The sequence below is a fragment of the Cajanus cajan genome, chromosome 2 (genome assembly GCF_000230855.2).
Source record: "Cajanus cajan strain Asha chromosome 2, NIPB_CcT2T_4, whole genome shotgun sequence".
Taxonomy (NCBI): domain Eukaryota; kingdom Viridiplantae; phylum Streptophyta; class Magnoliopsida; order Fabales; family Fabaceae; genus Cajanus; species Cajanus cajan.
Genome location: NC_138518.1, coordinates 63,919,098 through 63,943,151, shown reverse-complemented (window position 1 = coordinate 63,943,151; position 24,054 = coordinate 63,919,098). Strand labels below are relative to the sequence as shown.

Here is a 24,054-nt window from a genome sequence, read left to right as displayed (position 1 = left end):
CCGAGCCGAGCTTGATGTCCTCGATGAAGCACGGGAAAAAGCACAGATTGTGGCCGAGGCATATAAACAACGCATGACACGCCGTTTCAATTCAAGTGTTAAGCCGAGAACATTTCACGAAGGTAATCTTGTATGGAGAGCAACCGGGTCAGCCAGACGCAACTCTTCAGAAGGGAAGCTATCAGCCAACTGGGACGGCCCTTTCCGGATACGGCATGTCCTCAACAATGGAGCGTACAAGTTAGAAGAGCTGTCCGGCAAGGTCGTTCCTCGGACATGGAATTCTACTCATTTGAAGACATATTACAGTTGAATCAACATCATGTATTTACATTTCAACTATGTATAATGATGCACTCTTTTCCTTGAACCGGTCTTTTCTCCTCTTAAAAAATCGTGAAAAGAGGTTTTGGCCGGCAAGGTTTTTAATGAGGCATCCAATCAATAACAACACAGTTCAATTATCTTTGACTTACTATACATTTTTAACATTAAAGTTTTTACAAGTCTTCCCTCCCGAGATGTCTCTCGGCCAAGGATGTGACTTTCAATCCTACAAGTCTTCCCTCCTGAGATGTCTCTCGGCTAAGGATGTGACTTTCAATCCTACAAGTCTTCCCTCCCGAGATGTCTCTCGGCCAAGGATGTGACTTTCAATCCTACAAGTCTTCCCTCCCGAGATGTCTCTCGGCTAAGGATGTGACTTTCAATCCTACAAGTCTTCCCTCCCGAGATGTCTCTCGGCCAAGGATGTGACTTTCAATCCTACAAGTCTTCCCTCCCGAGATGTCTCTCGGCTAAGGATGTGACTTTCAATCCTACAAGTCTTCCCTCCCGAGATGTCTCTCGGCCAAGGATGTGACTTTCAATCCTACAAGTCTTCCCTCCCGAGATGTCTCTCGGCTAAGGATGTGACTTTCAATCCTACAAGTCTTCCCTCCCGAGATGTCTCTCGGCCAAGGATGTGACTTTCAATCCTACAAGTCTTCCCTCCCGAGATGTCTCTCGGCCAAGGATGTGACTTTCAATCCTACAAGTCTTCCCTCCCGAGATGTCTCTCGGCTAAGGATGTGACTTTCAATCCTACAAGTCTTCCCTCCCGAGATGTCTCTCGGCCAAGGATGTGACTTTCAATCCTACAAGTCTTCCCTCCCGAGATGTCTCTCGGCTAAGGATGTGACTTTCAATCCTACAAGTCTTCCCTCCCGAGATGTCTCTCGGCCAAGGATGTGACTTTCAATCCTACAAGTCTTCCCTCCCGAGATGTCTCTCGGCTAAGGATGTGACTTTCAATCCTACAAGTCTTCCCTCCCGAGATGTCTCTCGGCCAAGGATGTGACTTTTAATCCTACGTCTTCCCTCCCGAGATGCCTCTCGGCCAAGGATGCGGCTTTAGTTTTAGATCTTCTAACCCGAGATGACTCTCGGCCAATGAGAAAAACATTGCGAAAAGAATTCAAAGCAGTATACGAAGAGAAAAATCGAATTTATTAAAAGGCACTATCGGCCTAGCAACAAAAAAAAAAAATGGGCACTATTGGCCCGGAATTACAACGCAAAAACCTAAGAAACTACCTCCGCCTCGCCAGGAATCGGACCAGCCTCAGGCGCTTCTTCCTCCTGAATTGTAACATCCTCATTTGGCTCGTTCGCCCGAGCCAGAGCTTCCTCGTCGGCTTGTTGATCAGGAGGAATAGAAGTGAGGTCCACCAGCTTCCCTTGAAAGAAATCTTTCGTCATGTCAAGATGGAAGTCTGGCGGAAAGTCGCCAAAATGACAGGCTTGCCGAGCCGCTTGGGCAAAGCCGGCCTGATGCTGGCTAAGGACCTTGGCACGCGCTTTCTCCTTATAGGCCTCGAAAGCGGTATTCTCAGCATCCAACCCCTTCCCTAGAGCAGTAACCTTGTCGGTCTCGGTCTTCAAAGCAAGTTCGAGACGCTGAACCTTCAAGGCCAAGTCGTCGGCAACCCGCCCTCTGCGATCCATTTCAGCCTGGTACTTGCTGTTGGATGTTTGAGCGTCTGTTAAAGCCGCCAGCGTCTCTTGAAGAGACTTCTCCTGCTCAGCAAGCTGCCGGCGCAGCCCATCAGCCTCGCCGTTCGGCTGCATAACTATGCTTTGGGCCATTGCCACGGCCCGCACTTGGAACTCGCAGAAGAAGCTCCATTTTTGAGCCGAGCTCATGCGACTCAGCATCCCTTGGCCGGCTTCAGAAGTTAAGTCTTGACTCAGGAAATCCTGAGCGTTGACGTTCCCGGCCAAAAAACTTGGCGAAGATAGACCTTCTGGAACAGGGGGGCTAGCCACTCGGCGTTGTTTGGCCCGGCGACTTTCTTCCTCGGCCCTTGCATCCGGCCTTCTTTTTTCAGGTTGGGGCCGAGTGGGTTTCTTTTTCCGAGCCGACGACCCTACCCCACCAGCTTGGACGGTAGCTTGATTCCCACCCATCGGGGCTGAAGTCTTGTTTCCAGTAGTCGCCGCCAATTGATTCCGGATCAGGTTACGGATGTCTAGATCGTCATCTCCATGGGCAGCCATTAAACCTGCACATTATTAGTCAAAATCAATGATAACACACAAATTTAATTAAATAAGAAAGGTACTATACCAATTAGTTCCTCGACTACATCGGTCGATTCAAACAACCGGATCAGAGGACGACATGGTAGAGGCCGAGGTAGTTTGTCTAAAAAACTTAGACTCATTCTCTCCTCCGGGGACATGCGTGATTTGAAAACCGTGTCGTACTTGCGCGGCTTCCGGGTCCAATACAAGGGAAATAGTGGATTCCCTTCGGCATCAAAGAAATACTTTTTTCCTGGTTCTGGCCGAATCATCACCTTCATAAATCCCACTTTAAATTTTTTGTACGAGGTGGTAAAAGGTTGCAGCAAGCAATCATTGTGACGAATCAACGACAGCCACTTAGCCTTCTTCGTCGGCCGAGACGTATAGAAGTGCAGGAATAGATGTGGAGTGGGTTGGAGACCGAGGGCTAGACACAAATGCCTAAACCCTTGCATAGCGGCCCAGGTGTTCGGGTGAAGTTGGCTCGGCGCCACATTAAGAAGCCGAAGTATACTCATGAAATAATTGTCAAAAGGGAGGGATATCTTCAGATCCCGGAACATATAATCATACACGTAAAAGAATGGGTATTTGGACGATCCTTGATTCAAATAAACGAAGTCTGGATTCGAAGCCCCGTCACCTCGGCACGGTTGGAAAAAGACAGCAGAAGGTTCTTCGTCTTCGGGAAAGTTTAAAAACTTTATGGCTGATACGACGTTCACAAGAGACTTCTTGCTCGTATACCGAGAGTATACACTACCAACTTCACCATGTACCCACGAATACCCGGGAGTCGATATGGGAGGAAAAATTCTTGACGATTCCCCACCCCGACTCGGCTGATCTTCAGAACCCACAACCGATGCCGAATCATTCCCACTTTGCGACCGATCGGACCCCGAAGCCGACTCTGCGGAATCGCCCCCATTCGAAGCTAAAGCCGACGCTACCTCCTGGTTCGGCGTCGTCCTTAACCTAGATTCCTCTTCGTCCCCAGAGGAGTCAACATGAACAATGTCCAGGTTAGCCATTACGTACCTGATGATTGAACTTGACCAATTGCTGTTGAGTACTCAAAACGCTCTCAAATAACTTCGGCTCGGAGCAGCTAGTAAGTTTGCATGTGGAAACCCTTCCCCCTACACATCTATTTATAGGCGTTCTTAATAAGCAACTGAAGAGACACCCCCTCATGCCTACCGTTGGATCATTTAGATCCAACGGTCTAGGGCGCGCAACTCTTCGCATGCGTCATTAATGACCAACGGTTATATCCCTTCGCTTCCCACCATAACTTCTCGCGTACGCCATCAAATGCCCAATGGTTACAACCCTTCATATCCCACCATCAGTTGTAACCCTTAGCTTCTTCTTCAAGACACCAACTCAAAAATCCTGTTTTTATTTCATTAACCTTTCACGTCGCTTCGCTCCTCAAAGGCTGGGGGGCTTGTGTACCGGAGAGACCGTATCGGTCACGTGGGCCAACACGTGCCATTTCGTCAGGCACTCATGCATAGTAAGTCACGTACAAGCATCACCATCAACGTCGGCTCGGCATGAGGCCGAGAACCGACATCAGTCTGGTTAATGCCAATATGGACCATCATCACTCATCGAGTCGGCTCGGTCAAGTACCGTTCCGACATAGATCATACCGGAAGTATACAAGCTGCCGTATACGGACTAGACGGCTCGGTCATTTGCCGTTCCGACTAGTATTGAATAGTCGGCTCGGCCTCTTGCCGAAGGGTTAAACAAGTCATAACGGTAATCACAATTAAGAAAGGTAAGTACATGATTAAAGCCTAACAACCAATTAGTACCGTATTACCTAATTTGGTAAATATCTGAGAGGGCCCATCACGCTCAAGCCCATGTCAGATGCTATAAATAGGTTACACATAACAAGGTATGTCACTGTTCATTAATTATCCTAGAATATCGTGCTTATCCTGACTTGAGCGTTGGAGTGCCTTTTGCAGGTACCTCCCCCCTCTGAAGAATCCGTTTGAAGTATCCGTTCGGCCCTTCTTACCAAGAAGACTACGAGTGTATCCTTAAGCAGGTACAGCTTCTATTTACGTAATTCCATAAATTTTCAGAACCTTTTTAATTTTTATTAAAAATATTTTATTTTATCATTATATCATTATCTATACCTAATCTATACCTAATAATAAAAGAGATTGAAATATATAACTACTTTTGATCTCCACTTTTTAATAGATCATTATATATTTCAAATATGTAATTTTTTTATATCCTATTTAAATAAATATCTATAATCTTATAATATCATGTTTATGTATAATTATTAGAGACACAAAATATTTTGACCCTTCTAATATATAATAAAAAGAATTGTCTCATTTGGCACACACATTTTTTAAATTATTTTATTCTTAAATTTTTAAATAATAAAAATAATTTTAAAAGTAATTAATCATTCTTATAAACATAAGAATCAAACTCAACATTTTTAGATTTAAAAATCTAATATAACACCAATTAGTTTACTAAATATTAATAATTTTTAAATATTTTTATTAAATAAAATATAGAAATATAAAATATTTCGATCTTATTAATATATATATATATAGTGGTATATAGATGTGCAATATTTAGGAGGCGCAAGGGAATACAAAGATAATTAAAATGAAGACAAATAATAAGCAAATAAATAGTTCACACAAAATTTATCTATTTATTACGAGTACTTACAAAACCAAAGCAAGAAAATTAGAAGGCTTGGGTGCTTAAACTACGAGGGATTGAGGGAAAAAAGGGTTTATGATTCAAGAGAATTGTGTCTCTTTATCTCAAATTATAAGATATTTATAATCAAAGAGTCCATAGACAGATCTCAAAGACAAAATTCAAAAGTAATTAATTATAACTAAGAAACCATACTTTTAGTTACTAACATACAATGACAAATTAATTTACAATTAGTAAGCCTTACTTTTAATTGTCGACACTCATGGACAAATTAAAAAAACATCTTTTGGGTGACGTAAGAATCACGTCTTCTTACTATGATATTTTTCTTTATTGCTACTTTACTGACACAATTATAGTTGGGATCAAATGATTTTCCAACACAAAATTCTTAAAATATTTTGTCACCTTTTATCAACTTGAGTTTTTCCATAACTTGAGCAATTCTTTGAAAGCTAACATCGGACATATTGATTTTATGAGTCTTGAAGAAGCATTTTACTCACAAACCTTCAAAGCTAAAATTAACATCTTGTGTCATTTGTAATTGGTAGCAGTCATCTTATTGACTACTATTCACTTCCTTTATTTCATATTCAATTCCAAAATCCAACGAAGAAAGGATCTCTAATAATTTTTTCTTAAATTCTTTTTTAGAATTGCTTTTTATTGTTGTAGGCTTCTTAGATGAGACATAAGGACTTAAAGTTGATCTAGTCTTTCAAGACTTGAATTTGGATTCAAGGGAATCCTATATTAAACTTTTGATAAAAATACTACTTTGGTCCCTTATAATATTTTTAATTTTTAATTTAATCCTATCTTAATTTTTTGTTTCAATTTGGTCTCCAATAAGTTAAATCACTACAATGTCGGATCTTCCGTCCAAATTTCTTAAAAGGAGTTAATTATTGGTCATGTGGATGCCACGTAGATGCATAGGTGACAAGGTGCAACTTCCTCCTTCTTTAATGTATTTGGAACGACCCGTTTTGAAACCAGAACGGTCCGTTCTGAAACCAGAACGGTCCGTTCTGAAACCAGAACACCAACTCCAAACGGTCCATGATTATAGTTCACGCACGCCCGTGATTCAAAATCACGATTGTGAAATGTTCAAGGAAAAAAAGTTCAAGGTACAAAATATTTCAAACACTAAATTAGGTAATATTGTCAATGGAGGATTGATAACTTCAATTGCTAAATATTTGGGCTATACACCATTTTTGGACCAATTACAGGATATAGAAACTCCTAAAAGTATTAATTATAATACTTGTTATGCAATGTAGTGTATCACTAAGGATACTAAGAACAATAGTGACAGGTTTTATTTCATTGTTAATCGTGAATTACTTACTATCAAATCGACACTATACAGTCAAGGATGAAAAGACATGATTTTATTTTCCTTCTCAGTAATTTATTTGAACTTTCTTAGTATATGATTTGTTATGAATGTTTGTTTGTAGTCTCTGAACCATATTTCAGTCTTTGAATTTATGTTATCTAATAAATTTTTATTTTCAATCTCTGAACCACATTGCTGCATTGTGTTGAACATACGTTGACTTTCTGGAACGACCCATTCTGGAACCAGAACGACCCGTTCTGATTTCAGAACGGGCCATTCTGCTACACTCGTTGTGTGTTAAATGTTGTATCTAGAATGACCCATTCTAGGTGAAAAATTAACACACAATAGTGCACGCAAAACGGGTCATTCTGGTTTTAGAACGGGCCGTTCCGGATGCATTAAATAAGAGGAGGAGGACGACGTGGCACTTTGCCACCTATGCATCTATGTGGCATCCACGTGGCCAACATTTAATTCTGTTTAAGAAATTTGGACGGAAGGTCCGACATTGCAGTGATTTAACTTATTGAGGACCAAATTGAAACAAAAAATTAAGATGGGACTAAATGGAAAATTTAAAATATTATAAGGGACCAAAATAGTATTTTTACCTAAACTTTTTCTACCAGAAAACTTTTACTTTTAGGCAGAGGCTTGGTGGACAGGGGACCTCTAGGTGCCTATGCAACTCATACATGTGCTGAAACAATCAACTTACTCTCGTGATTGAGCAGGAATTGAGAGGTTTTAAGTGACCAAACATATTTGGAGTTAATGTCTTGAAATTATCATAATATTTTGTCATCTTAAGTGGTAAAATGGCTTTTATTGCTCCTACAAACATGAACCAATCAAGAAATCAAGAGAGTAATTCGACAAGTAATTTATTTTTAAAATTGATATACCATGAATGTCTGAGATTTTTTTTCAAAAATAATTTTATACCAAGCTTTTTGGTAATCAAAGTAATTATAAGAGGAAGGGATGATGGATCTCGAAAAATCCTTTTTAGTAAAAGGATGTTGATTCCAAAATGAAAATGTCAACACTTTTATTATTTTAAGTTTAGAATAATTGACAATAGAGGGGATAGTTTTATCCATTTCTAAGGTGATCTCTACAAATCCAATATCAATTAAAATAAACTCGTAAAATTTCTTGTTCTTGTCCAAACTTTGAATTTTGGGTATCCAACTATAGTCAAGAGGGGAATAACCTTTTAATGATTTCTTGTGATTTGAGGTTTTCTAATTCATGTTTTGAAGTAACTATTTTTTGATAGATGATTTTTATATGAAAATCTAATGGTAGTGTGATACGCATTTGGCATGTATACAAATTGACATAATAGTAAAGAGGACAAAAGTTCAAGTTATCAATCCACAAAGACTTGTGTTTATGATTATTTAAAGTAATTATGATACTAAATGGGTAAATTAAAAATTGATTAAACTGGATTACGTAAAGAAATAATTAATCACAAAAATTTAAAGAAAGTAATAATTTGGATGAAATAAATATATAATAAAAGTAGTCAAAGATTGAGTCACTAACTTATGTAAAATTTTATAAAATTTTCATTTAATTTGTAATTAAACAATTAATCCAATAGTTCACACATGTATTTAAACCATCATTTCTTAGGTGGGAAATTCTAGGTTGTTTAAAAAAAAAAATCAATTTCTAGGTAATTTTTATTAAATAATCTTGCATTAAAGTCAAAGACTAAAACTTCATAATGTTTATCCTAATTCTTTGGTAATAAACGCCATTACTAAATTACATAAAGAAATAATTAATCGCATAAATTTAAAGAAAGTAATAATTTGGATGAAATAAATTTATAATAAAAGTTGTCAGAGATTGATTCTCTAACTTTTGCTATGTAAAATTTTATAAAATTTTCATTTAATTTGTAATTAATCTAAAAGTCTATAGAAATCTTAATTTCATAATAATTTTTTATGGACTTTTTGGGTAGAGTCCAGTCCCTTAGAGTGCCCATATTACTCATTGTGAGTGAGCAAGTGAATGTGTCTTGAGGTGTCCTCTAACTTGACTTGCTCAAAGCGAATTTTGGTTGCTCAAAGCGCATATTACTCACTCTAAACAAGTTGATGTAATCTTTCAATGCTTTTTGACTTGTCTCCCTTAGAGCAAATTTTTATAACTTGAAACAATGATTATGTGCAGCCTAGAGTAATGTTTTCCCTTTGAAATCCGTATCTTTCCTATTTTTCTCTCTCCTATGTTCCACTTCAACAAAGAAAATTATAAAAAAAATTCAATATTTACAAAATTAAACTAAAATTGAAATTATCTTTTAACTAAGTATTTTGTGACCAAAAACAAAATTTATAAGCATAATGCAGATTAATAATTATCTAAATTGAATAAAATATGAATGCATATTTAACAATTATCATGATTGTAATTTTGAGACCTTTTCAAAATGTTTTGAGAAAGAGGGTTTTTAATATTGAAAAAGAATTAGTGGTGGTTATAGGACTATTTATGGTGGCTAATAATTTTCCAGTCTTGGTGATGGAGCCTGCATATGATGGATGGGGCAAAGTCATCTAATGACAAGGTTTTAGAGGGAGTGAGAGTTGTGAGTCTCATGTTTTAAAACTTGTTTTTGTAGACTTACAATTGATTCTTAAAAGGAGATTTTTATTTATTAAATCACTTTGAAATTTTTTAGTACAAAGAACAATACTTAAATTTTCTTTTTAATAGCATTATATTTAAGTTAAGATTCTATACAGACTCCTAAGTAAAATCTAATTATTTGTTTAGACAATTCTTTTATCTTTTTTTAGTATTCCTCCAAAATCTATGTCTAAAGCATCTATCTCAACAATCATAAAAGGCATCTAGATGAGAAATTCCTAAACAAGGCAAGATTTTAACTAGACTTTTTTATTTTAATTACTATTTAAATTAATTCATTAGTTCAAGATTTTGGATTTTTTGAAGCCTATTTAAAAGGGATTTACAAATTATCCTTTCCTTGGGTATAAATCAGCCACATAATTAAGACATCCTAGAAAATTTTATAATTGATTTTTATTTTTATTTATTAGAAAATTTATCAACAAATTCTATATTTCTTGGTGTAATTATCTAGAGACCAACTTACTTTTAGGGTCCCATGACTTAGAAAACTCAATAGTGACCCACATCTAAATAATAAAAAATTATATAATTAATAAAATAATCATAAAATTAATAGTGTTACAAAAAACTAAGAAATAAAATAAAGCTAAAAATAAATAATTTCAAAAATATATTTATGCTAAAAAAATAAATAATTGTGATGTGTTTGTATATATATAGTAAAAATAAATTAAATTAAATTAATTTATATGTAATTAAAAATATTTTTAACATATTTAAAGTTCGAATATTTACTAATACAAATACCTTATTGCTCATTTTTACTTTGGATACCCATTTAATTATTTATTTATAATTTATAATAGATTTTATTTATAAATATCTACAAGTAGATTTTTTTAGCTATTCCTAATCAAAATCTAAAATTTATAATTTATGTTATATGTATAAGTGATCATTTATTTTCGTATACATAAATTTTTAATTATTTTATCTTTTTAACTACTTTGAAGTCACTTTTTCACCTCATTCCCCTCTCTCACTAAATTTTTTAATTTTTATTTTTTTTATCTTCCATAAATCTCCAACTAACTACTAGTTTTTATTATTTTAAAAATAATAGATGTATGTAGTAATGTCTCTCCTACTGGTATATAATATAAATTAATGAGAGTAGTATGCGTAAGAGGTGGACACAGTTAAAAGAAAAAGTATATATTGATTGGAATATATATTCTTGAAATTGCTCATATTAAAACAATCTTCTTTTCTTGTTGTTTTATATATATTTGTCTAATAATTATATTGTTAATGAAAAAGTATAATAAAATATTATATAAAATTAAAATATGTATGATTTATTATATACATATATTTATGGTAAATTTTTATAAAATTGTGATAATAAATAAAAATGTTACCATAACTATAAATTATAAAATTTAATTAATTAATTTAATAAAAAATATAACTTTTCTGTAGGATCAAAATATAATCTTAATTATTATATGTAATAGTATATTTTTATGTAAGAAAACAAACAAAGAAAAAGTGATGAAATTTAGACAAAAAAAATAACGAATGTAGTAATGTCATGTTACATTTACTTATGTAATAAAACATTTTTTTTATAATATATCACATAATATAATAGATAATATATTTATTATAAATAATTGATTTGGTTTATAAATTAAAATATATAAAATTATTATTAAGTTATTAAATTTTTAATAATATATCCGACGGTTTAAAAAGTAACGAGTAATGACACCTAATATGGTGCTTGGTCTTAGACATTTCCAGAATAATCGAGAATAGTGAGTGATACATAAAATGTGTTGAAGACTAGAAGTACACGATACCTCATTTCCACCTATTCTCTCGTCACCACAAAACCCTAAACCCTACAAAACTTAAAACCAAACCCTTTCTTTCTCATTTCCACAATCCCCCATGGCCGCCACCGCCTTGCTCCGCTCTCTCCGACGCCGCGACCTTCCTTCTTCTTCCCTCTCTGCCTTTCGATCGGTACGTCACCGCCCTCTTTTTCGCATCTCACTTTCCTTTTATTTCTTTTTTCATTTAAGATCTCTGAGACGAGGTTCTGTGTCCTCTGATTATGGGACTTTTTTGCGGAGGTGAAATCCGCTCATGTCGGAAAAAAATTATTAAAATCTATCTCGTCAATAGTACGTACTAATAGATCTTGGGATTTAACTGTTTTAGAAAGGTTTTGAGGACTGTCCTACGCACTTTTATGGAAGATAGAGGCACTTGTTACTTTGGATTTTACTGATTATTGGGTTATGTATTGGCTCGGAATTTTTCTAGATTGTCTGCGTTTTTTTTTTGGGGGGGGGGGGAGGTGACAGCTGACTTCGTTGTTATTCATATGCAAGTTCGGATATGAAATGAGTGTACCAAGGAAAATATACAAGTTCGGATGCTGTATTGCTGTTGTATATAATTTTTTTTTTCTTTTTTCATAACTCGCAATTTTGACATGCTTAACTATGTGGGATTGGGACCTAGTATTGTTGTTTGTTCTTGTGGCATCATTTGTTGAATAATGATTGTTGATGGTTGATCATATGTTATCTGAGCGTTTATTCAGAAGGTAAATCTAATTTTTTTATTGCATGGTTGTGCAGTTGACAGGCGGCACAAAGACATCATGTGTTGGTCACAAGTGGGCGAATTTGTCCCGACCATTCAGGTGCCATTTGTTGTTTTGGTTTCATAGTATTACTCTTTTTCTTATGATTATATATAGAGAGAGATTCCAATCTATAATTTATTCATTGTAAAACTTTATGTCACTGCAGTTCAAAACCTGCGGGTAATGATGTCATTGGAATTGATCTGGGTACCACGAATTCATGTGTTTCTGTTATGGAGGGAAAGGCAAGATTTTTTTCTCTCAATTTGTTTACATATGTTTTAAGGGATGATGTATTTGCTTACTATTATCTATGACATTTTCAGAATCCCAAAGTTATCGAGAATTCTGAAGGAGCTCGAACAACACCATCAGTAGTTGCCTTCAACCAGAAAGGGGAGCTTCTTGTGGGTACACCAGCCAAGCGTCAGGCTGTGACTAACCCAACAAATACTCTTTTTGGAACAAAACGTTTGATTGGTAGGCGTTTTGATGATCATCAAACTCAGAAGGAGATGAAGATGGTACCGTACAAGATTGTCAGGGCACCCAATGGAGATGCTTGGGTTGAAGCCAATGGCCAGCAGTATTCTCCCAGCCAAATTGGTGCTTTTGTTCTCACCAAGATGAAGGAAACGGCTGAATCATATCTGGGAAAGTCAGTTTCAAAAGCTGTAGTTACTGTACCAGCTTACTTCAATGATGCTCAGAGGCAGGCAACAAAAGATGCGGGTAGAATTGCTGGTCTTGATGTGCAGCGAATCATCAATGAGCCCACTGCTGCTGCACTTTCATATGGGATGAACAACAAGGAGGGTCTCATTGCAGTTTTTGATCTTGGTGGTGGAACATTTGATGTCTCCATCTTAGAGATTTCTAATGGTGTTTTTGAGGTATTTACAATTGATTATCTTTTTCCTTTTTTTCATATCATTAGGATTTAGGAATAATGTTTGAAACTGTTGCTGATAACTTTTGTGTATAGGTGAAAGCCACAAATGGTGACACTTTCTTGGGAGGAGAGGATTTTGATAATGCTTTATTGGACTTTCTAGTGAATGAATTCAAGAGAACTGAGAGTATTGACCTTTCGAAGGATAGGCTTGCTTTGCAGAGGCTTCGGGAAGCTGCAGAGAAAGCAAAAATTGAGCTGTCTTCGACATCTCAGACAGAAATCAATCTTCCTTTCATCACTGCTGATGCATCTGGTGCAAAGCATCTGAACATCACATTGACAAGATCCAAGTTTGAGGCTTTGGTAAACAACTTGATTGAAAGAACAAAGGCACCGTGTAAGAGCTGCTTGAAGGATGCTAACATATCTATCAAAGATGTTGATGAGGTTCTTCTTGTTGGAGGGATGACCCGTGTGCCTAAAGTTCAGGAGGTGGTCTCAGAGATCTTTGGAAAGAGTCCTAGCAAAGGAGTAAATCCTGATGAGGCTGTTGCCATGGGAGCAGCTATTCAGGGTGGTATCCTACGTGGAGATGTTAAAGAGCTACTTCTCCTGGATGTTACTCCACTTTCTCTGGGTATTGAGACTTTGGGTGGTATCTTTACCAGGTTGATCAACCGCAATACCACAATTCCCACAAAAAAGAGCCAGGTAATAATAACATGCTTTATTGAAGACTCCCCCAACCACTGCAAATATGTTCTAATTTCGAAATACTCTTTTTGTACCTGATTTAGTTATTAGATGTATAGCCTATTTAATTTTGTTAAATATGCTTTTTGCTATTTGGTTGAGTCTACTTTTAACTTGCGATATCATTGTTTCAGGTGTTTTCAACAGCAGCTGACAATCAGACTCAGGTTGGTATTAAGGTGCTACAAGGTGAGCGAGAAATGGCTGCAGACAACAAAATGCTCGGAGAATTTGAACTTGTTGGCATTCCTCCTGCCCCAAGAGGTTTGCCTCAGATCGAAGTCACATTTGATATAGATGCCAATGGAATTGTTACTGTCTCTGCCAAAGACAAGTCCACTGGGAAAGAACAACAAATTACCATCCGGTCTTCTGGAGGACTCTCAGAAGATGAGATTGATAAGATGGTCAGAGAAGCAGAGTTACATGCTCAGAGAGACCAAGAAAGAAAGGCTCTCATTGACATCAGAAACAGTGCAGATACAACCATCTACAGCATTGAGAAGAGTTTAGGTGAGTACCGAGAGAAGATTCCCAGCGAAGTGGCCAAAGAGATTGAAGATGCAGTTTCAGATTTGAGAAACGCAATGGCTGGGGACAATGCCGATGAAATTAAGTCAAAGCTTGATGCCGCAAACAAAGCCGTCTCCAAGATTGGAGAGCACATGTCAGGTGGTTCTAGTGGCGGTTCCTCAGCAGGAGGTTCTCAGGGTGGTGGTGACCAGGCTCCTGAGGCAGAGTATGAAGAAGTCAAGAAGTGAGCTATGTAGTAGGCGAGGTTTTGTAGCATTTGTTTCTTATTTTAATCATCACATAATTGCAACAATACAAGGTTACTTTTGTATCTAATGTTGAAAGCCAATTTTTACCAGTAGGCTGTTTGATTTGTAGCATTTGTACTCCGAACACGGCTGTTTGAATAACTAAATCGAAATTTTTGCGTAAAATTTGTTCATTCGTCATGGCTGTTACTAGCATTTGGAACTTTGTTTGGAGACTTGCATGCACCTGTAACGCGCACAGCACACCAAGACGCTAGGCTCAATAAGTTAACAATTTGTAGCTGCAGTAGCTTACGAATGCAATGATTCAACTGGTGGTAATGGCCGTAGTTGACCTAATAGATGGTTGAAAGTGAGGTTTCTTAATGGTGATCCTGGCAAGGTAGAAGGGAAGAAAAAAGTTTTATATTGAGAAAAATTAAATTCAAGTTGTTAGGTCTTGTTTCGACGGTTTTACATTATAAGCTTTTAACATCTTTAAAAATTAAAACAATTTTCTATTCGTAATTTGCAGTTTTTATTTTTTACTTAATTTTTAATAATTGTTATCAATCTTATGATTTTGTTTTAAAAAATTGACTTTTCATGTGAAGTTGTGATTACAGATATTATCCCCCACTCCAAGTGTGTCGAGTACCAAATTTAATTCTCTTCTCAAATATCCTTGCTAATAATGTAGCTTCAAGTGTTAGTATTTTGTAACAAACGATAATCAAAGAACAGTCCACTAGTACTCAATACTCATACATATATAATTTATATTCTAATACAGATAACAACCTCAATTAAATACAATATTTGCAATAATAGTCTTCCTCATTACCATAATACTAATTAACTAGCCAGAATAATAGTTGGTCTCAGCAGCAGCAGCAGCATTCGTTCAGTATGCAGTAGCAACATAAAGCTACTAGGCTGCAGATTTGTGCAAAACAAGCAAAGCAAAATCAAACAAAAGCTTTTAACAATAAGATGGGAATATAATACCTGCATGACTTAAAAAGGAATAAATTATATTTTTGGCTCAATGGAACGACGAATTTGACCTTCCAATGTATGTAAACACTATTTCTTTCCGACACCCCATTTCTCTTTTGGATGATGGAGCAGCATAGTACTATGGAGGTGCAGCCACTGGAGGTGGCCCTTGACAAGGACCTGAAGGACATTATCATAACAATTATTTACTACTACTACCTATAGTAATTAACATAAATTGAGAGCCTTCAAATTCAAGCAATTAATGGTTTATATATGCAAAAAGGGAGGAAATTGATTAGCTGCGGCAACTAACTTATTTTTTTATAAGCAAAAATGCATTGATTAACGACAACTTTTTTTTTTCTTCTAATCAGTAAAATAATTACAATAAAGATCAAACTTAAATTTTCATACATCTAATTCAATTTCTTAACTACTAAACTGACTCTATTGGTTTGATTAACAACTAACTAACTTTTATTTTGTTTGCATGAGAAGAAACAAAACAAAAGATGCAGGAAATTCAGAAGCATCCACCTAAGGTGAACAAAAGGTTTGTGTTAAATTTAAGGATGTGAGGTGTCTGTAAGCATGTACCTTGAGCAGGATATGAGTATCCATATTCGTTCTCACTCATGTCTTCCACTGAAAATCACAAAAGACAAAATTTCAGAAGATTTTTTGGAAGACAACTTACAAATGATTAACCAAAGTAAGTGCTTCACAAATACGTATTACTATACAGAGGGAGACAGGCTTTAAGTAAAAGGCAGAGAGAATATAACAAGTGGCGCGGAGAAAAATTTAAGGAATCAGAAAGATCCAGAAAAAAAAAAATATTAACATTTAAATTTAGTTTATTTTATTTTAATTAATTGGTCCTTGACATATAACTTCAGAATCACTACTATTTGAAGATACCATATAGTTCTTTGTTTATATTTATATGGTTGAAGACAGTTACTATCCACCACTCCTACTCTCATAGTCATAGGTCTCTGCAGAACAAGAATAATAATAATAATAATAATTATTGAGTCCTTTTAGTTATGAATTCCAGAGGAAGACAAGACTAAATATTAATTGAATACAAAAGATTTTTCTTGTAAAACATTTTGAATAGAACTCAAAGAAAATCAGAAAAGGTTTGGAGCTTGTACACGTGGCATGATGCGATGGGTGGGAAATAGAGAGTACAGGTAGGCAATTTTTTTTTTTTTTTTAATTTTATTTTAATCTTTGAAGTTTCTTGCATTCCCTTATGAGTGAGTGTGAGACAACCTTGGCATGCTGTCACGTGTGAACACAAGTAAGAGGACTTATAAGTCATAAACTAAAAGTTGAAAAGTTAGAAACTTATATATTAACTATAATTGAAATTGTTTAGTAAAATTGGTTGATAAGATAATTGTTTAATGTAAAATAATATATTTATTTATCTAATAAGATGTATGTAAAATGATTTTAAAAATTAAAAATGAAAAAAAAGAAATTTCAAGTAATTAATGATAATAGATAAGGAAAAAGTAAAAAAAAAATTTAGAAGTTTATAAATAAACTATTTCAACTAACTTATAAAAATAAGTTATAAACTTCTAAAACAAGCTTTTATACCAAACAATCTTAAAATTAGTTTATAGGTTAATTAAATGAGCTTATAAACTCCTCAAATGTCTTTTCAATTACATTTTAAAGTCTTTTAAACTTGAAACAAGTTTGTTTCTTTTGCTTTAAATTTAAAATTAATCATTTTAGTTTTATGATTTTTTTTTTGTTTTAATTTGTCATGATCACCTGCAGTATTACTGATAAAATATATAATTTAGTTGTATATCATCATTTGAATTTAATGTATGATATTTACACTAATAAAATTATTAATAAGTGACTTTTGTATGATAGATTTAGTATTAGGTAGTTTTGTTTAATATATACTAACAATATTTGAACAAAGAGAATAAAACAAGTTTTTTATAATATATTATAAAGATTAAAAAAATAATTTTAAATTTGAGTTTTGAGAGATAAAAAATAAAATTACCTCATCTTTTTATTTTTAAATTACCTCGTATTTGAAAAATAAAAACATTTAATTCTTTTTTCATAAAATATCCTTCAAGTAAGGAAAATAGGAATTTGAAAGGAGTATGTGAGGTTAAGAATAGTCTAAATATTTGTAAAAGAAACTAAAAAAAAAAATGTGAAGAGTTAAAAATTAACTCTAAATAGTTGCTCCCAAATGTATTTAGGGCAAGTGGGATAGGCCTTTTTCAAATAGTTTATATAAAATGCAAGAGCCTCAACATGTGGCCTTTCTAACATGATAAATAAGAATAGTATATGATTTGCATTAGACAAGAAAACTGGTATGGAGTTTTCTTCAAAAGGTTGGGATTATAATCATGAATCAAGCTAATGGGCTGGTTTAATATTTTGTAACATATTCTTTTGAAAATTAAAATACATTTTTTTATCATTTACTTTTAGAAGATTTAGCATGATTTTTAAATTTGAATTAATTTTGCTCTTTTGAAAAAAATAATTTTTTATTTTAAGACAATTTAAAACCATTTTTTATTAATTAATAAAATATAAAATTTGTCTCATCAAATTTATTTATATAATTTTTTTAATGTTAGTTATACAACCATTGAGCACTAGATCTCATTAATATTAAACATTTGTAAATATTAACATATCATACATTCATACTCTTTGAAAACATTTGACATGTCAAATCTAACTCCTTGAGCTAGTGCAATTTCCAAACAAAAAAAAAGCCTGCAAGGGAACAATGGTAACAACTTTAGGGGATGGGTTGGTAAGTAGGTCAGGTGGGGCACCCGGCCCACCACGGGTTCAACTCGGGTGGGCCGGGTCGAAAGTGGGCCGAGTTATATTTTTTGACCCATCATAAATTTTTTCATTTTCTTGGCCCGGCTCGGCCTGTTTTCAAGGTGGGCCGAGTTGACCCACGGGCTGGAGCCCACTTTGACAGCTGTAGGTAACATCTAGTTCATTTATCATCCGTGTTTTCTCTGTTAATCTAATTCATTCAAAACATATTACAATTATATTGTTAAAAAAATTCGAATTTAAAAACTATTTATTAATCAATTTAATCTTAATAAACACAAATATTTGTATCATTTTAGACATAAATATTAACTTTGTTTGTTCGAGTGTGGTTGGACTTATTATTTTAAGTAAAGTCTTGAGTTTAGTTACTGCCAATGAAAAAATATTATTAGTAGAAATCTTACTAAAAAATAGTTAGACAAATTATTTGACTAGTCATCAACAAAGTTAATATACTTCATAACAATAACATAATTATTCTAAAAATAAACACAAATATTTAATCTTTTACTTACATCATTCTCATATATCTTAAGGAAAGTAAAAATATTTCTAAGTGTCTTAAAAGAAAGAAATAGTAGGTTTGGACTATTTTGGTCGTTAGATGTTTCGTTTTCAGGGCACACAATAATCACGCCATTTAATTTAATACATTATTTCTTTTACTTACTATCTATCCATAAAACAATGTTTTAACTTAATTAATAATATTAAATTCAAAAATTAATTATACACTTTTGTTTAATACTAAAAAATATATATATTTTTTATGCTTCGTGTAGAAAATTTGGATGATATGGACCACCCTCTCAAATTATTGATTTCCTGTTACGTATTTGTTTTGTTGCTTTTCTTAGAAGCTAATTTTGTCTCAATATTATATATTTATTAGGTTAAAGGAATTGAGTGTGATTATTACGTTTTCACGAATACAATAATTAAGCACGCCTTTATCTAAATACTTTTCAAAAATATTAAAATGACATAAATACTTGTGATAATACACGAACAAACAAATGTCGGAGAACAAGAATCATATTAATAACACAAAAATAAATTAAAAGGATATATATATAGGTACATGAACGACATGCTGTCCAAAATTTTTTTAAAAAAAATTATAAAAAAAAAGACCTAAAGCCTCTAAAACTAAAGAAAAGAAAAGAAAAGCAAGTCAATATTTAAAAGTCATTAGGTTAGGTTAGTTGAATTTGAGGGAGAGTATTGAAAATCAAGTTTCACATTGATGGATTGAAACACATTGAAGGGTATATGAATAAGAATAATGTGGTTACTTAAGCTAAAAGTTTATAGTCTCCTAATAAATGAATGTTGTTGGTGGTGATTTTTTTTTTTAATTAAATGATGAAGAGACTTTAAGAAATTATTCTGATTTATATATATATAAAAAAAAACATGTGAAAACTTTTAATTTTGAATTTTAAGATCATAATAATGCTTTAAGAAAATAATTCCACTATCAATTCAGTTTCTCTTACTTTTTTCCCTTTTATTTATGTTATTTGCCTTTATTTTACAATTTCATATTTAAGTTATAGAAATTCATTTAGAATCAGTGTAATAAATGTGAAAAGAGAAATGAATAGAAGGTAGATTTGGTTAAACGCCACTGGTTTTTGTTCCTGTGTTTTTGACTTTTATGTTACCCTTTTCCAATTATTCTGTTTACACTTTTCTTTTTTTCTTCACTGATGATCCTAAAATAAAAGCAATGGTTCATTCATGGACAATAGTTGTTCTATCAATAAATTAAAAAAAACGTGAATGGTAAAATGAGTTTTTATTCTAGAAATAGTTTATTTATATTTTTATTACTTTTATCATTCATTTTACTTTTATATCCTTAAAATAAATATATAAAGTCGTAAAATATCTATTTTATGCTAATATATATAGAGTTGGTAGTTAGTCTTTTTTTCTTTTAGTAAAGATAAGAAATTATAAAGATGATGACAATGAATATTAAACTTAGGTCTCATGCTTCTAATTACCTCAATCTCTTCACATTCAACCACTAATTTTATCATTAAGAGTTACGTTAATGAAAAAATATAAAAATATCATAAAAGATTATAAATATTTTATTAAGAATAGGTTTAAAAGAGGAATTTCATTTATATATTGTTATATGTTAAATTCTACATTTTAAAGAATTTTCAAGTTATTAATTATTTTTTAAATATTATTTTTATTCTATATATTTTAATTTCAATTTTTCAAAAGAATTTTTACATTAGTTTATTCATATCAAATCTTCGCTATCTATATTGCCTAAAACTTTCTTTCAAAAAAAATTTATACTGTTCTTTTTTTTATATAAAAAAACCAGCTAATAATTATGTTTATCTGATTTTTATACTCAGTCATTAGTATTTTTTTCGTAATTCATTGTTTTATAAACATTTTAAATTTATACTTTTAAATTTTACTTAAATTAAAAAAGATATATGATATAAAAAATACTTATTAATTTATGATAACATGTATGTTTAAAAATGAAAAATCGCCTCTGAATCACACCTCCGGTGGTGTTACACTGCCAGAAAAGTTTGACTAAAATTTTGGCGAAATTCAATTTAATTTAAAGGTGATTGATAAAATATTTAATTTGATCTTTAAAAGATGATAAAAGTGACATGTAGATTATTGAAAGATTTTTTATGGTATCTAAATACCTAAATTTTAACTATATTATACAAGTTAATCTTTTTGTTGTACTTGAATATTAACTTTATTAATCTTATAACTAATAAACAGTTAATTGTCACATTAATACATATTTTATCTATCGGTTAGTATGCAATAGTTACATGAATCTTTTTGTGAGCTTATAATTTATTTTTGTAAATTAATTGAAGCAACTTTTACATTATAATTTTTAAATTTTTTTATCTTCATTGATTTACTTAAAATTATCTTTATCCTTTATAATTTATAAAATATTTTGTTTACATATTAGTTTTTCATTCTCCTTATTAAATAAATAAATATCATTTTAACCAACTAGCTTATTAACTAATCTCATCAAATTCTTTTAATTTAACTAGTTATCTTATAAGCCTTTACTTTTTCAATTCCTAACTTATAATTTATAATTCTTTTAACCAATTTAATTTATTAACCAGTTTTATTGAACACACCTCCATCTTTGAAGATATTTATTTTATATAGATCTTCTTTTGTTCTCTCATAGGTGTTTATGAAAAAAAACTATCCTAACATACCTTGCCAAGTAGTGATAATTCATTAACATCTTTCAACTAGGTGCGTGTTTGGGAAAGAGTATTTCCCAACTTTCAGCTAGTTTTTTTTTAAGAAAAAGGAAGTTTATGAATAGGCTGGTTGTATGGGATAATAACTTATTTTGATACAGTTTTTCCCCTAAAAACAAGCTATTTTTAATATAAAAAAATTGAATCTTATGGTTATTTTTCAACAACTTTTTTGTCTTGAAACTGATTTATTATATAAAATTATTATTTTTTACTATGCTCAAATAAAATTAAATATCTCAAAATTATTTTTTATTAAAAATATATTTTATTTATGATCTATTATACAATCCAACTTTCCCAATTTTTGTGAATACACTCAAGTTCCATAAATAATTTCCTTACATACATGGAGTGATGGGTGATATAAATGGAAGTAATTATGAGCGTGATTGCAATAAAGTGTGAGTTTATATTATTTTCAAAAAGGGAATGGTAAAAGTAGAGAAAGTAAGTGAAGGGTTAGGGCTTGAATGGCAACTTGTAATAGAAAAATGGTTAATTATATGATTAACGTAGTTAAAAGCATATGTTAGTGGTCCACTCGTATATTGCATACATTAAAACCCTACACTTTCTTTCGTACGTTAGGTAGCCATACAATATTGACTTTTATTTTCTTTTTTTAGATTTTATGTTTGTCAAAAATGGATAGATTTTACTCTTCTCTTTTAAAAATAAGACGTGACTTAATTTGTTAATTAAATATATGGTTAGAAATATCTTAAAATGAATCTTCATATCTTAAAAGACTAGTCTTAAAAAACAATTTTCATACTCTCAATTAATTATAAATTATTTTTTAGTTATTATAAAATTATTATATAATTAGCATAGAGCAGTATGAGTAGTGTGAAGGCGCAATAGTTATGGGGTGACTAAGTGATCCTTCGACGTAGTGGGAACAATCGTGGGCATATGATTGTAGATAAAACGCACTCTTGCTCTACCAGAATAATTCCACTCTACTATAACTTTGGAACAATAATTCTAAATTATATTTTACTTATACTAAATGAAAAATATTAAACATTTCTTAAGTTTTTAATTAAATACTTTTTTTTTGTTTAATGTTTTCGTTATTATAACTTTTAGCAAATTTAACTAAGATATCTATTTTATTGAATATTACTAATTATTTAAAAAGTAATAATTCATTTTCATTAATTCTTCTTTTACACTCTAATATCATTTAATATAATAAAAAATAAAGTATAATAAATTATCGAGTTATTGATTTTTTATAATAAGTTAATTTTTAATTAATATATATTGACATTTTTATAAAAAATAAAGTCACTAATAAATGTCCACGTGGGGGTGGAAATGATGGGTTAGACTAAGCATTATTAGTCTTGGATTTGACTTTATTTTAAAATACATTAATTTATCATTTTTTTTCATCTATTAGAATTACAATAATAGTATCATGGTTCAAACCTATAATCTTACACATGCAATGTAATGTTGTATCTTTGCCTAATTTTGGGCATGGTGCATGCTAGAGAGGGTTCTTTGACCAAATGTTTGGTTAAACTTAAAGGAAAGGAAACATATAAAGTTTTCTTTTATAATTGAGTTCCATAAATTCATTATTAAGAAATCTATAAAGATAAACTAATGAGAGGGTTTCAAGTTCTGATCTTTCTCCTTATTTTTCTCTCAACTTACCAAGGATCTTCGAGTTGTTGATTCGTGTAGTTGATTTGGATTCAAAGCTTAGAGTTGAGAATTAGAGCGTTTTGGTGTTGTGCAAAGCTTCACAAAACTCTAACGTCCCTTCCATTCTTACTTCCTCTTCTTCATTTTCAGTTGTTCGGAGTTGAGGTAAGGGAAGTTAAAATTAGTTTTTGGTGCTTGATTTGTTGATTTCATGTTGTTACTTTTAATCAAAATGGAGATAATGGTGAATGTTAAACTTGCTTTGGTGTTTTAGCTTTCAAACATGATGATTATTGTGGATACAAATCAGAGCATGTACTTGCTTCATTTGCATGATGGAGTTAAGTATAGAGACTTATTCCCATACTTACTTTATTTTTTAAATCTAGTTTATCCTAACGTGTTTTTCATGTAATTTGAACTGTGATGTTCATAATTTTCATGGGAGCAAGATTAGGTTAACTAGAGTGAGCTTGTGAAGCTATTATGGAGCAATGTTGTCAACAATGTAGTCGATGAATACTTTTGTTAACCTATATAGACATTACTTAATTGTCGACTAAGGGTTTTTATTTTCACAATTATGAATTATTGTACCTATGTATATATGTTTTTGTATAGTTTGTTGGTTTACACGCGCGCGCGCGCGCGCACACACACACACACACATATATATATATATATATATATATATATATATATATATATATATATGTGTGTGTGTGCATATATCTAAGTGTTGTGAACATATTAATGTTGAGTATTTTAAGTAGTTTTTGTTGTTTGTTATAGGGTAATTCCGTGAATGTGATGCACAAGGCAAGTTGTTATAGTTTCTATAAACATTCCTTGACCAATGACTTATGATTTTTATTTTCACTATTAAAGATTCGAGT

General features: G+C 32.4%; 1 protein-coding gene and 1 long non-coding RNA gene across 2 annotated transcripts; one reads left to right on the top strand and one right to left on the bottom strand.

The window, feature by feature from the left end:
• The first annotated feature begins 11,116 nt into the window (after positions 1-11,116).
• Positions 11,117-14,528, top strand: LOC109808690 (heat shock 70 kDa protein, mitochondrial). Its single transcript, XM_020371796.3, has 6 exons — positions 11,117-11,302; positions 11,926-11,990; positions 12,100-12,178; positions 12,260-12,826; positions 12,919-13,539; positions 13,716-14,528. The coding sequence occupies exons 1-6, from the start codon at positions 11,228-11,230 to the stop codon at positions 14,340-14,342; spliced, it is 2,034 nt and encodes a 677-aa protein (XP_020227385.2). The 5' UTR covers positions 11,117-11,227; the 3' UTR covers positions 14,343-14,528.
• A 544-nt stretch (positions 14,529-15,072) lies between these two features.
• Positions 15,073-16,078, bottom strand: LOC109807663 (uncharacterized). The gene is made up of 3 exons (XR_002240486.3): positions 15,942-16,078; positions 15,410-15,521; positions 15,073-15,278 (listed from the first exon to the last, which is right to left on the bottom strand). It is a non-coding gene; the product is annotated as an uncharacterized LOC109807663 (long non-coding RNA).
• Positions 16,079-24,054: the final 7,976 nt, after the last annotated feature.

Bases quoted from the DNA above. Each gene is read 5' to 3' on its own strand.
- LOC109808690 (XM_020371796.3), top strand. From the start codon at position 11,228: ATGGCCGCCACCGCCTTGCTCCGCTCTCTCCGACGCCGCGACCTTCCT. The intron at 11,303-11,925 runs GTACGTCACCGC...ATGGTTGTGCAG, and splicing joins CCCTCTCTGCCTTTCGATCG to TTGACAGGCGGCACAAAGAC. The intron at 11,991-12,099 runs GTGCCATTTGTT...ATGTCACTGCAG, and splicing joins AATTTGTCCCGACCATTCAG to TTCAAAACCTGCGGGTAATG.